At 43.6% G+C, this 14,983-nt stretch overlaps 1 protein-coding gene across 3 annotated transcripts in view; it reads right to left on the minus strand.

The window, feature by feature from the left end:
* Nucleotides 1-1,048: 1,048 nt before the first annotated feature.
* The window catches only part of Hlf (HLF transcription factor, PAR bZIP family member), a 58,454-nt gene continuing 44,519 nt past the window's right edge, over nucleotides 1,049-14,983 (minus strand). For 2 of the 3 annotated variants that reach the window (XM_059271508.1, XM_059271510.1), the window contains exons 3-4: nucleotides 11,161-11,381; nucleotides 1,049-6,136 (exon numbers count right to left, since the gene is read on the minus strand). In XM_059271508.1, coding sequence (XP_059127491.1) covers nucleotides 5,918-6,136; nucleotides 11,161-11,381 — 440 coding nt within the window. In that variant the 3' untranslated portion in view covers nucleotides 1,049-5,917. The remainder of the gene's footprint in view (nucleotides 6,137-11,160; nucleotides 11,382-14,983) is intronic. The other variant, XM_059271509.1, reaches the window with a different exon arrangement.

Below are 14,983 nucleotides of genomic sequence, written 5' to 3' on the forward strand. Positions count from 1 at the left end.
CCTGAGCCAGTTAATTCTAGAGGCTTCTTATCTATCATTTGGAATGTCCAAAGAAAAGGAGAGGGGACTGGGCAGTATGGGGGAGCAACTCATATTTGCTGGGTATTATATATTTGACAAGTGATGTGTGTGTGTGTGTGTGTGTGTGTGTGTGTGTGTGTGTGTGTAAAATCTGATGGTGTAATGTAAATGATATTCAAATAACATCAATACGCCAATTCAGAAATATTAACTATAAAGTTACCAGCTGGGAAGAACTGGTTATAAGGAACTGAACTCCTCTCAGATTAGCCCTTTAAAGGGTGGAGTTGGAGAGGGTAATTCTAGGGCTATTGATTTTAAGGGAATTTGAACAATGAGGCACTGGGAAGGTCAAGACCTGGGAAGTCTGAGGACGTCGAAGGAACACAAAGGCCTTTATAAGCCTGTCTTTCACTACTGCGCTGGTCTCTTTAGCACCTCTTCATCATTTCGAGGAGGACTTGGCAAACTTTGAGTGTGCACAGGGATTAGCTAACTGTCAAACTGACGCACCTGGTAGAAGACAAAGTATTCCCAAGAAACACATGCACACAGGCAAAGTTTAAAAGCATTCCCGCCACATGTATATATGCTTTCCTTTCCTGAAAACTGATGTCTAAGAGAGTACTTGAGCAAGGCTCAACCTGGATACTGCTCTTCTATGCTGTGTAGTGGGCTTGGGATGGTTGCATCTACACTGCACATGCACAGACTTTTCCCCTCTTCATCATTCCCTATAAATACATCCTCTTATATAACGTTTACATTGTAGTAGGCATAGGTACCACAGAGGTGAATTTCAGCATCAGTTGGAGGGTATAAATACAGGCTACATGCAAACACCGCACCGTATTATATAAAGGACTTGCGCATCACAGATTTCAGTCACCATCGAGGGTCCTGAACCAAGCCCTTCAGATCTGGAAGGTCAACTACGCTTGATCATATGTGGCAATTAGCTGGGGGCACTAAAAAAAAAAAATCCCGATTTCTGGGCCCCAACTCAAACTAGCTTCATAATTGCTTGGTCTGTGCCGCTATAATATGTCCCTGTGTGATTTTGTTTACCCAACAAGAACACAGACCCAGACGAGCTTTTGTGATCTCCCTGTATATGGTACCTAGTCAGCAGATCAGTACTCATTTCTGTAGCTATTATGCTTATCACTTTGAGAATGTTTCGGTTTTATTTTTGTTTTTAAATTTTTATTTTATGTGTACGGGTAAGTTTTGCCTGTATAAACGTCTGCACCCACAAAGGCCAGAAGAAGGTATCAGATCTCCTGGAACTGGAGTTATAGGTGGTCGTGAGCTGCCATGTGGGTGTAGGAAATTGAACCTGGGTCCTCTGGAAAAGCAGCCACAGCTCTTAAGCACTGAGCCCGCTCTCCATCTCCTTATGTAAGTTTCTTAACTTGCCTACACTGTCATGGCCTCTTTTGTAACAATTGTTACTTCATTGGTTATTTTGGAACTTACATCTTCCATGTGTATAGTGCAGTATTTGGTACATAAGCCATCCATAAATGATACTTTATTACTAATAGTACAATTAACATCTCTTCAAATCTCCGCAAATGAACTATCGGTTACGTTGACTGAAACAATCAGCTGCTAGTCGGCTGTTCAAAAAAAGTACATGAAAAAAGGGAAAAAAATCAGTTTATTAAACATTTAGAAGAACAAATAAAGTTTTGGACTTGACAGCATAAATACCACCTACGTCATGGTGTACAATTACACTAACCTCCAGCTAACTTGAACCTGTTTAACAGATGCGATCTTTGTGGTGTTGCCGGAAGGATAATAGCTAATTGTTACATCTGGTGAGGTGCTAAAAAATTTACAGATTTTATGTCTCCACTTAAATATCCACACACAAACACACATCGCCTTGCGTACATTGTGGCAAAATGCATTGGCTGTAGTTACTAAAACTTTAATCCGTCAAGACCTATGGTTTTGTTCATTTGTTAATGACACTGATTTTACCAAACATCTGGAGTTGAATTTGGCTTCACCAGAGGGATGTCCTGAGGAGCCCTCAGCAGGAAACAAGCACCTTCAGAGCCAGAGTGGAAGGTATCTACCAGAGGGAAGGCATCACACCTCAGCTCAGTCACCTGCTGGGGACCGACCTCCAAGTTAAATCCTGGCCCATGGAGACAGGCCACACACAGTCCAGTAGGCCACCTGCTTGCGGACCTCATATTTAACTCTGACAAAGTTTCAGTTTTTCCTCAAAGGAACAACAGGGACAAACAGATGAACTCTTAGAAACATCAACATCTAACTTGTATGTTGTACAATGTTAATCACTTCACCCTTGGGCAGGAGAGAAGTTGCCATCTACAACTTTGTCCCCCCACCCCACCCCGCCACCCTCCACAGCTCTCCCCAAAACAAGGCTACAGCCCTTTCAAAGGTATATTTAGAATTAATGTAAGTTCCCACAGTAAGATAATGGGTTAGAAGGAACCTCTGGGTTCTCTAATCTAGTTCCCACTCAGCCAGTGACTGAATTCCATTGTGACTTTCTCAGACACAGGGTCCTTCTGCTTCAAGGGATGGTTCTTTAAAGGCCTGTTATATTTACAGACAAAGACCTAGCTCAGCCATGCCTGATGTGGTTTGTGAATGGTCCAAAGTATCACTTCCTCTAGAGTCGAGACTTTTATTTATAGCCCTCCCATTCCTTCAAGGTAGCATGAGCAGAGGGACACACTGATTCGTTTTTGTTTGTTTTTTGCTTTTTACTTTCTTTGAAAATAGTTGAAAAAATGAGATGACATGACCTGGTAAGGAAGTGCTATACTGTTCATTCCAAATTATGTCTAGATCACATAGCATGCTACAGCTTGGATGCATTTTTAATGGCCAAATAATCATTGAAAGATGCCTAGGTTGAAATGGTGACTGTTGAAAACAGGACTTTCCTAATGGCTGTGATCTGCTGTAATCATCTGACCCTGGGCCCTAGCTTCTTGGGATACTGAGCATCATTGTTTTAATGTCTCCAGACAGACAGAAGTCTGCCAGGGGAAGGAGGGGGTGATAATGACCTATATATAAGGCACCTGTGGAGACTCCAAAGTGGTGGTGTTTTGTTTTGTTTTGAATGAGGTAAGTTCCTAAAACCTTCCCTGGCATACAAAAGAATAAGCTTTATTATGATCTTTTTATGTCTTCTGCAGAAAACATTTGTAAGGTTCATTTGGTACAAACAATTCCAAGAAAGACCAGGCATGCTCTTCTGTCAGTTACCACTTAACAGTCCCATTTGAATCTGGATGGTCTATAGTACAATACTTCAACACTTCTCTACTTAAGTTTAAATATATTCATCTTTGCTCTGATGAATACTGTCATTGAGCAGTTCTGCAATCAGCCTCTTTATCTTCAAAAAGACCAACTCTTTGTCATCTCATGGCTATTACTGAATCATCTCTTATTCAGTTCTATGTGAGGCTGTCGAAGTATTTTTATTAGTAATTTACTTGGAAAATGTATTGCAAGTCTCGTATTCTCTCATCTTCTGCCATTCTCTGTGGCTTGGAACAAAACAGGTACCTGGGACTAAATCCTAAAGGTCTCATGTTCCAGAACTCTGACACTAGACAGAAGAGTGGCTGATGGAAAGAGAAGGGCATCACCAGATCTGCAGAGAATTCAGATACTGTGGAGGCAAGGAAACTGGAAAACATCCATGGATGAAAGGGGATTTTAATCAAGCACAAAATGTGCCTTTGAAACAGCAGCAGACTCTCTTGACATTATACAACTCAGTGAAACAAAAGAACAACCATCTTCATAGTCAAAACATCTATCAAATCATAAGCCATACACATAGCACCGAGGTCAACCTTGCATTGCCTGAAATGCACAGGCCAAAAGAGAACCAAAGCACTTGGGGCTCTGGCAACAACACTCCAATCCAGCAACTCAGAATTCTGAAGTGAACATTTATGTGGCAGATGCTTTTCCTAAAAAACACTGTATCATCCAATAAATATTTGACTAAAACCCATTTTGTGCTTTTGGGTGACGTTAACTGACTTCCTTCTGAGACCTAATAAGAAACAAGAAAGCGTTGGAGCAGGATTCGTCACAGCAAGCCTCAATATTGTCATAAAATTTTAATTTTAAGCAGAAAACATGCTGATGTGTCAGTAATAGGTTTAAAATATTAAAGACTTCAAAAACCCCCAAGCACTCCTCTGAACAGCATTGGTGAATATATATCTTTGCTATATAATTTTAAAACATGGAATAGTTTTCCTTTTTTTCTCTTTTCTATATATAATATATGTCTTCCAAAATACATTGTCAGTATTTATATCTGAAAAATACTGTACAAAAAAAGAACTTCCTATTATTACTCTGTATAAACATTAAACAATTTAATAATCTCTCCTTTTGGTCTATAGTAAACATTTAAATTGATTGGATAAACCACAGTTTGTGACAACACCATCCCCTTCTGAGATACACCAGTGTCTTTTACATTCATTTTTTCAGAAGTCCACTTGACAGGCGCACATATGTTCAAAAGCAAACAGAGGATAAGAAACACAGGTTCCAGAATCATTGATCTGTGAGGCATTCAAAAAGGACACCACAGGGGGAAGGGGGCTTTCCAAAACATCAACCCTTTAACTTAATTAACTGATTTCTAAAAACAGCAAAATATCCTCCCCGAAATATACATTACAAAACAAGTGGGTGAACTGAATCTTAAGTAATTCCATCGTTTTGAATATCAAGAGGGACTTGTTAACTAGAAAAGTGGGAATGAGCTGGGTGTGGGAGAAGGGGGATAGCAAAACGAAGCACATCCATGGCAAAGGCTTCTCCAAGATGCATTATTATTATTATTTTTGGCTTACATACTGATAAATCAACCCCTCATTCTTAGGCCTCCCATTGCCCTCTGCTTCCCTGTCCTGAGAATATTCTGGTCATGCGCAAATGCATTACTTTAATTTTGATTTTTTTTTTTTTTAAAGACAGTGAAATTCCTAGGTAGGGAAAATTTCCTACGTCCACTAGTAATACTCAGGCAGCATGCTCTAGCGTACACTAGGATTATTGCTTTAGGTACAGACAGTGCAAAACACACTCTGTGTTCTATAATGGTACTTACTTATCTGGGGTTGGTAGAATTAAAAGGAAACTTAGTAGGTAGCAGTAAGTAAATATGGGATCTACTAAATCTAAACAGCACTTTAAATTTGAAGACAATGATCACCAAAACTGAAAGGAAAACGAGAAAGGGTAGGAGAGAAAGAGGTGGGGGTGGGTAGGGAGGGGGGCAACCTAAGGAATTCAGCTGCAGCGTAGTGCTAGGGTATGCTGTGCACCTTTTTAGCATGGTAACTCGTGGCTGAAACAGAAACAAGAGCTTATGTTCTAGATAACTGAGATCCACTGCTTTACCAGGGGCCCCCACTTCCTATAGCCACGCAGCCCCTGGAAAAGTGAGTTCGCTGGAACATGAAGCAAGGTGGAAAGAGGCAGGAGTGGAGAAGGGAGGGGAGGAAACCCCACAGGAGTCTCCAGAGTCTAATAAAAACATGGCACCTTTCTTGTTCGGAACTAAAAGACAACAAGAGGACTATCTTTAAATGGCAAATGTGAAGGAATACACGCACATACACACACGCACACATGCACACTGCTGAGCACACATGGGACCATAAGCACGTGTACACACACACACACACACACACACACACACACACACACATACACACAGATGCACACCGAAGTATGAGTCAGTTTGCGTTTATGCCTCTGGTAAAGTGCTGATGTCGGAAAGGTTGGTTTTGGGTGTGGTGCTACCAGACAGGAAACAAGCTGTCCATCTAGTCAAAAGCCAGCCCACAAAAATGCCATCCTACAGGGGCCCGTGCCTGGCCTCGTACTTGGCAAGTATGTTCTTGCATTTGCCCAGCTCCTTCCTTAAATCAGCCACCTCCTGGCGGAGGGCTGAGTTCTCCTTCTCCAGGAACGAGGCCCGGATGGCAATCTGGTTCTCCTTCAGCCGCCGGGCATCCCGGGAGCGCTTGGCCGCCATATTGTTCTTTCTGCGCCTCGCCCAGTACTTGTCATCCTGCTCATTAGTTACAGAAGGAAAAAAGAAACAAGGTATTAGGTTTCAGCCGCACACACTGGGTGTCAGCCAGGGGTGTGCTGGGACACCAGCCTGGCTCTCTTAATTCCTGTCTCCTTCCTTTACAGCGTCTACATGGCTGAGGGCATGGTCTTGCCAGCCATGGCTTCCTTCCTAGAGAAAGGACCGACCTGTCACAACAGGCTTTGCCCAACGCAGTAGTGTGCCCAGTAAAGCAGAGATCAGAGCTCGACTGAAAGCTGGAAGCTCACCACACACCCTAAATTCCATTCCAATTTTCTTCACTCTCTTGGTTGAAAGGTTTTCTTTTTCTTTTTAACTTATTTTTTTCTTCCGTGAATACACATGTAGGCTTTTCTTTTTTTTTTTTTTTTTTTTTTTTTTTTTTTGGTTTTTCGAGACAGGGTTTCTATGTGTAGCTTTGCGCCTTTCCTGGGACTCACTTGGTAGCCCAGGCTGGCCTCGAACTCACAGAGATCCGCCTGGCTGTGCCTCCCAAGTGCTGGGATTAAAGGCGTGTGCCACCACCGCCCGGCTACATGTAGGCTTTTCTATAAGTTGGGACCCTGTTCCTGTAAGGCAATATGGTGATATTTCTCAGTAGTATACATACATAATTTTTGTTTTTTAACTAACAAATTACCTCCCCCCCCCCCCACTGCCCCCTTATGATCAGGTCTTACATAGCCAAGGCTAGTCTTGAACTCACTATGTAGCTAAGGGTGGCCTTGAACTCCTCATCCTCCTATCATTGACCACTTAGCACCATATCATGCTAAAAATCTCTAAAATATATCTTCATGAATACACTGTTGATGTAGCAACTCCACCTCTATGATTTCATCTCACATTCTCCACGTATGCAGACACAGGTGCAATTGTTTATTATAGGATTGTTTGTAAAAGCTAAAAATGAGAATAACTAATCATCTCTAGTAGAGTCGATAACTACATTATCATAGAGTCACACAAAGGGATATTCTACAGTTGTTAAAAATAAAGACCTGTTGTGGGGGGATACTGCACAGATGTGTGCGATACACTATGATGTGTGTAGAAATTACAGCAACCTGCTGGAGAACATGCATGTTTATCACAGTTCTATTAAAACTATACTAGTAGTGGGAGGCCCAGATGGCTTTACAGTGGCCAATATAGGTGCCTCTAATAAGAATGACCGAACCAGTGAGGCAACAGACAAAAGGAAGATCTCTCACCCTTTCAGTTTATATATCCTGAGCTATCAGAATGTCACATAAGGGGCATGTACACTTTGGTAATTGAAAACAGAAATGAAAAAAATGTATTAGCTTTCATTACTCAGTGGACTCCTACCAATGGCTAACATTTAAATAATGTATTCTAATTTCCTATGTAATTGCTTACTGGGCTTCAGTTACCCTATCTGGAATTCCCATATCTGCCTCCATCATTGCTCTCTCTACCAAGACAAAGAAAAGCTCCTAGGAGGACAGAGGGGGATCTTTTTGACCTTCTTAATCCATCCATGAGATGGTGCCAAAAGGAAGTTTCTAACTCCTTTTGTATCAACAACGTGCTACAGCGAATACCTCTGTCTTAGCAAAGCTGATACTTTATGTCACCTAGAATAAATGGGTGAGGCCAGTCCCTCCCCTCTCTCAAGATGCCAAGAGACAGTTAGTATCTGAAGAAGTCACTCACAGAGGTGGGGCTCAAGGCTGCAAAAGAAGGCCAAGATCAGTGGTCTGCCCCTACACTTGTCCATTATCCTCAGCAGACATGTACCTTTTGCTAAGACAGTGTGTGAGATGGAAAATGTGTGAAGGGACTTCCTGTCTGCTGGTCACAAGATTGTCCTTTGTTCATAAAGTGTCTCTGGACTTCTATATATTTCATAATGTGTCACAGGAGGAAAAAGTGATCTTTAGAATAGCTGATATGAGAATTCTTCTTAGGGAGGAGGCAGCCCTTTGGGGAATACCTAGATGAGCAAGTGGGGACAGGCATGTGGTGGCTGTTGATAGAATTTGTTGTTTGTGCTTCTCAAAGCTGGTGAGAATGGCAGAAAAGGAGACTGGCTGGGAGGTCCTGGGTAACCCAGTGACATCACATAGGCGAGGGGAACCAAAGGTATCTTCCTAACAGTCAAGTACCCAGCTTTGATGGAGGCCATTTGGCTCACTTGTTGTCATCCTCCATTCCACCCCTTTATGGTATCAGGGAAGGCACCACACTTGTCATTGTGCCCAGGAGTATGGTTTCCAAGAACATTCCGATGGAGGGCTGAGTCAGAATGGATCAGAACCTACACATGGGAACATGAGGGCACAAGGTGAGGCTGTACATGAGAGCAAGCCCTTGGGAAGTGGTAGAATGAATTGGGCACTCTGTGACAATTCTGACCATGTCTTTAAGGACCACGGAGTCGCCAAATGACCTTAGTGTAACAACCAACTCTTCTTCCTCAATTCTCTTCAGATTTAACTCGGTTTTTGTTCAGACCTCTTATCACATGTAAGGTGCTTTTTTTTTTCCCAGGCTCATCTGCCCACACGTGCAGATGAGCTAGCAGAAGTGTGGAATGGAGAAGAAAGCTCTTAAGTGGGAGGGAAGTAGAGAACAGAGCTGTAAGAAAGGATGGAGGAGATGGGAATGATGGAAGAAGGAATGCCCTGACCTAGAAAAAACATCTTGCTCCTTTCATCATTCTGCCTGGAGACAGGGAGGCAGGATCTCTAGCAGGAATGACAGACTTGGCACAGGGTCCCCGTTCCATCCTGTCCCTGCCAGGAGCTGATGCTATCTGGCTACCCAGGGACCATCACACAGCAGGGACCTACTCATCCCACCCACTTCTAAAAGACACTCCCCTCTTCTCTACAGACTAGAATTTCCATGAGCCCAAATACAGTGTTGGTGTTGGCTTACTTTAGCCTACATCTCTGAAAGATGTCTGTCAAGGGAATGAATGCTCCTTAAGAGTGGTAAGAAATAGATGTGACTGTGTGTGATCAGTTAGGAGCCCCCTATATGTCCCTGTTTAGCTCTCCCTCAGTATTTATGCCAGCCCAACAGGCCAACTTCAAAGAAGAAATCCAAGCACTGATGGGGAAAACCATTCTTGGTAGGTCCCATCCAACTCTATTGCTCTGTCATCCAGTGCTGAAGGCCACCTGCACCTTGTCTCCCACCCACCCCAGCCCTGTCCTCTCTGTGAAAGAACACTTCTTCTTCCTGCTTCTCAGCAGCTCCAGATTTGTGCCTGGTGGCTTCACCTGCAATTGTAAAAAACCCCTAAGGGCACATTGAAAGAGAAGGTTCCTGCCAGTTCCCTACCCACCATGTGGAAAGGGCAGGCTGAGCCATGACAGAAGCAATACGCATCATTCCAGCACAGATGGTTTAGCACGGCCTCTTTGCTGCCAAGAGCACACGGGCCATTAAGTAGGCTCACTCTTCCAACATGCAAACTTGGAGACTCTGTGAAGGTTTGGCTAGAAGTTCAATCTACTGCTCAGTAGCATCCTGTCAAACCACCTTCCAGTCAAGAAGTAGCCTCAGCTGAATAGGCTTCCTGGTTTAGGTGAAGGGCTAAAACTCTGAAATACAGAGAATTAGATGACTAAGAACTCAAAACCCCTGAAGGCATCCAACTGTAATAAGGTGTTTAACTCGACTTGGACCTAATCCTGTGGCCCCTTACAATATAACCATCAAAGCCCTGAGAAGTTTAGATTTTCTGGGATTTTTCCTATAGACGGTCTTGGTTTTGATTGGTCTTGGTCTTGTCTTAGGGTGACAGCTCTTGGTTTATTATGCAAGGGTCCCTTGTCTGGGTTAACATGCTACAGTGACCTTTCCAGAATCTGTCTTACTCTGAAAGTAGAGTTCACCTCAGTTCCCCTTTCTGATTCTCTATATCCTCCAGTGTAAAGTGATAACTTTGGACTTCAGCCCTGACACTTGCCCATTCTGCAGCAATTAAGGAGTTCTCAGATGTGAGATATATGTGAGGATAACAGCTCTCTTTAGATCTTCTGGGCACATCTGCCTCCTGTGTTCTTTCTAGATACAAACAGGTGGAAAGACTGACCTTCATCAGTTCACACAGTGTCCCAGACTCTCATTTTCCTAGGGAGTGTCTCTACATATGAAGCATATTTATGGTTGGGCAATGAGGATTGGGTATCAAAAAGGGCTAATTATGCTTGGTCTTAATGCCTTGCATACATATAATAATTTATTGTTTTCATGATTGGAAAGAAGCATGAACAGAAAAAGCCCTATGCAACGGCTAATCACACATAGTTCTGTGCTGGCATAATTTCAGGAATATCTCTTATCCTAAGGTAAATGTATCAGAATAAACAGGCAAATCTGTTTCCCTGGATAAATGCTGCATCCCCTTCAACACTGTTGAGAAAACCCACTCAGAACTAACTGCTGAGTTAACATCAAGAGACCCTTACATGGCAGACAAATGATAGCAGTGGATCCCCCATCTCTGCCCACAAGATGCCATCCTGGTGGCCCTGAGTCGGCAATATGGAGGGGGGAGTTCAGACTTGTTTAGTCTCCAAGGCACTCAGGGAAATAATGGTAGTGCTCACTATCAACAAACAATGAACAAAGGAGGTACACCTCAGAAAACTGAGACCCAGGTTCCCTTTTCCAATCATCTTTTTTTTTTCTTTTCCTTTGCAACCTTGAAAGATTTGGGCTTGATACATGGGCTCATGGGATTCCTTGTAAAGAGGAGCCAGTTTGCTTCCTGTGGGGACTTAACATCTCTCCAGCCTTTTACTGCTTCTCCTTATTTCTGATCAGTATCAAGACATGAAAGCATATTTCAGAAAACTCCTAGAGAGGAAGTACCATGCCAAGAAGTCACATGCCAACAAACATAATCAGAACTCACAGGCCCTCCCTTTCCAAGTGTGTGCAGCCTTCCTGGAATCACCCCTTTAATTTCTCCTAATCCTGCTTTCCATCTACCCACAGCCTGATTACCAGTTCCAATTTACCTTCAAATCATCTGGGATGAAGACTTTGCGAGCTTTCTTAATCATGGGCTGTGGCTTCAGTTCTTCCTCGGAGAACTTGCGTTTGCGAGGGTCAAACATTTCCTGCCCTGGGATACTGGAGAGGGCAAGGTCTGCTGGGTCTGGTTCATACCCGACAGGGACCTGGATGGCGTCAGGGTCAATGGGACTCGGTGTATTTCGGTTTGCCGGTAACAGCTGGCCTGGAACAACACATGAGTTTTCGTTTATATCGCTTCTAAGTCCACCCAGGATACAGCCACTTAGTGATTCTCTAGGCGTGTTGAGAGTCTTTAACCAACCGATGTCTGGCCCCACTGCCATCTGTCCTTATTTATCTTCACTGTGTTTCTGAGGACACAGCAGTCAGAACATGATCGACTCATGTCTTCTCAGGCAAAACAAAGACACATGCATACTTGTTCACAAACAGGATGAAGACGGTTTAAAAAAAATACACATTCTTTTTTTCCTATTACAATCATTGTGTCTGTTAGTTTTATGTCAACTTGACACAAGCTAGAGTCCTTTGGGGAGAGGGAACCTCAATTGGTAAAATGCCTCCACCATATTGGCCCGGGGCAAGACTGTGGTGCATTTTCTTAATTGATGATTGATGTAGGAGGACCCAGCTCATTGTGGATGGTGCCACTCCCAAGCTTGTGGTCCTGGGTGCTACAAGAAAGCAGGCTGAGTAAGTCTTAAGGGGCAAGCCAGTAAGCAGCACCCCTCCATGGTCTCTGCATCAACTCCTGCCTCTAGGGTCCTGTTCTGTTTGAGTTCCTGTCCTGACATCTTTCCAGGATGGACTGTGATGTTGAAGGGTAAGCTAAATAAACCCTTTCCTCTCCAAGTTGTTTTTGGCTATAGCGTTTTATCACAAACATAGTAATCCTAACTAAGACAGAAATTGATAGCAGAGAGTGGAATGTTCCTGCGACTGACCCCGCCATTCTGTTTTGGGGAGGATTGTGGAAGGACTTTGGTACTTTGGACTGGAAAAGTCAGTCAGTGCTCAGAGATCAGTGGGTTGTTCTATGGGAGCTTTGAAGATAATGTTGTGCAGCATAAATTATGGAGGCCTGGCATGTGAAGTTTCAGAGGAAAGTTTGAGTTCCTTAAAGACTTTATTAGGGCCATTTGATATTTTGAGTTTAAGAAGCTGCGGTTCTGGTCAACTGGGGCTGTAGAATCAGCTGTGATTAACAAGAGATCAAGACAACGGAAGTGAAACCTCTGCTTTACTAGAAAAACTAACTGATGGTGGGTACCTGGGTCAAGAAATTTGTGGTGATTAAGAAGAGATCAGCATCATTGAGATGAAATCTTCTGAGAAATGTTTCCTTGGAGTCAGCACAGAGAAGCTGTGTTCCAGAGGTGGCCAAGGTTGGACCTCATGCTGGCAGCCAAACTTGGCCATGTGTAAGAGTCTCCCAGGTGGTACTGGTTTTGAAGGCATGAAGTCAAGTGCAGCTGAAGGTTGGCCTCATGGGAAGCTAAGTAAGGCCACTAGTGAATGTGCAGCTTCAGTTGAAGTATAAGTCCCAAGACTGAAGAGTTCATGGAGAGAAGTTGAGACTTGCTACTATGTGGATAGATCAGAGTCCTCAAAGAGAGCCTAGGAGAGGCTATCTGTGAAGGTGCAACTGAGTTGACTGCAGAATTATGGAGAGGTCAGAACCACAGGAAAACCACCATGGTGTTTCATCACAGCAATAATAACTCTAAGACACACACGGGGAGCATCAATCCATGCCAGGCCTGCTGGATGGTGTGATGGATAGAGTTACAGGATTTTAGGAATACAGTTGTAGGAAACTCCAGGTGTTTCCCAGGTGAGTCACAGAGACAGGCCTGTACTTAGCCAGTTAGGGTAAGGGATCGTGGTAGAAGGATGGAAGTAAATCCCATATACAGCCAGAGTGGAGGAAAGCATACATAACCTAAGAGAAGTTAGAGGGTGATCCTGGTGATGACACCTGGTCCAGCTGCATCTTGGAACAGATAGTAAGCAGCAAATAGGTACTCTGGCCACAAAGTTAAGATAGAAATTTTCAGGTGTTTCAGTGTGTGTGTGTGTGTGTGTGTGTGTGTGTGTGTTGTGTTGTATGTGTACTTGGCACGTATGCCTGCGAGGCAAGGTGTCATTTCTCAGTCATTCTCCACCTTTATTTTTCAAGATGGTGCCTCTCATTGAACTTGAAACTCATAAATTTAGTTAAGCTGGCTGGCCAATGAGCTTCAGGGGTCTCCACCTGTCTCCATACCCTCTCCCTTTTGGGTGTTCAAATGGGGTCTAGGGATCTCAACTCAGGTCCTCATGCTTTGGTGGCAGGCAATTTACCAACTAAGCCATCTCCCCAACCCCTTTGTTTTCTCTCTTTTCTCTCTCTCTCCCTCCTTCCCTCCCACCATTCCTTCCTTCCTTCCTTCCTTCCTTTATATACTGGGGATCAAACCCGGGGCCTTGAGCATTGTAGGCAAGGGCTGGACCACTGTGCTACGTCCCCCAGCCCTCCAGTTTGCATTTTTTTTTTTTTTTTTGAGAAGCTACGAATCGTCCTCAGTGGTTGGAACTCAGAACCAGAAGACAGAATAGGTTTAGGTAAAGCCACAAGAGATGTGGCCACAGGCAAGGTGAGCTGTGGGGAATATAACAAATGACTCTGAATGTCACAGGAAGACTTTGAGGAGAGAAGTAATGAATAGCTGGCTTAGAAAAAGACTTGCAGTAGAATGGACTGAAGGGAGCACAGGTGGATACAGGTCAGATCCAAGGCTGTCGTGACAGACCAGGCACACTTTAACAGCGGCTTTCCAGACGCTTAAAAGGGGTACTTCAAAAAAAAAAAAAAAAAAAAAAAAAGATCAGAAAGGGCATAATGGAGACAACCTAACTTCAACTTGAACCCTCTGCAGACAAGGCCACTGAACTGCACCAACATCCGTGGAACAATGGGTGGATTGTGTTTCTTTGTCGAGCTGGTGAAAGTGAACTTAATAACAGGCCAAATGTTTATGCTGGGAGTCCTGAAGCTTAACTTCTGGTTTCATCGGAGTTTTACAATTGCGCCTTTCATGCTGGAGGAATAAATAAGAGGATGCAGCTTGGCTGTGTTTGGCCCAGCTCCTCTTCTCCTTCACTGCCAAAGGTGGGCCCTGTGTATGAAGGAATCTTTACGTTTCATTAAAAACCTACTCGAGGGTAAAGCGAGAAGTCCATTGCTTATATTGTAGTGAAAACGAAACCCTGTGTGCCTGTTTCAGAAAAGGCCTGGAAGGGAGCTTGAAAAAGAAATGACCCAAATGACCTTCTAGGTTCCTGCTCTGCTTTGAGCTCTGTGTACTGCTTGCCAGAGAGGAAGAGACGGCCGGCCCCTGAGGCATTGGCAGCTGATGGGGTTTTCTCATTAGCCAAGCTGCCTCACAGCTCCAGCTACTAGGGACTGCAGGGCTCCGTACTGGATGGTGATAGTGCAGTTTCATCTTGTGCCTCTTGACCTTGCCTTAAAAAGGAACCTCATCTCCATCAAATAGGGATGTTATTTTTCATGGAGGAAATCTCTTTGAACTTAATAACAATAATACCTAATGTTCTCTCTTCTTCTAGCTTCTTGTTATTATATTCGTGTGTGTGTGTGTGTGTGTGTGTGTGTGTGTGTGTGTGTATGTGTGTGTGTGTGTTGGCATGCATGTGGAGGTCAGAGAACAATTTGCAGGAGTCAGTTCTCTTTTTCCATCATGTGAGTCCTGGGGATTAAATTGATGTCGTCCCTGAACTTAGGTTATTATTACCAGCCTTGGT

The sequence above is a fragment of the Peromyscus eremicus genome, chromosome 8a, assembly GCF_949786415.1.
Source record: "Peromyscus eremicus chromosome 8a, PerEre_H2_v1, whole genome shotgun sequence".
NCBI lineage: Eukaryota > Metazoa > Chordata > Mammalia > Rodentia > Cricetidae > Peromyscus > Peromyscus eremicus.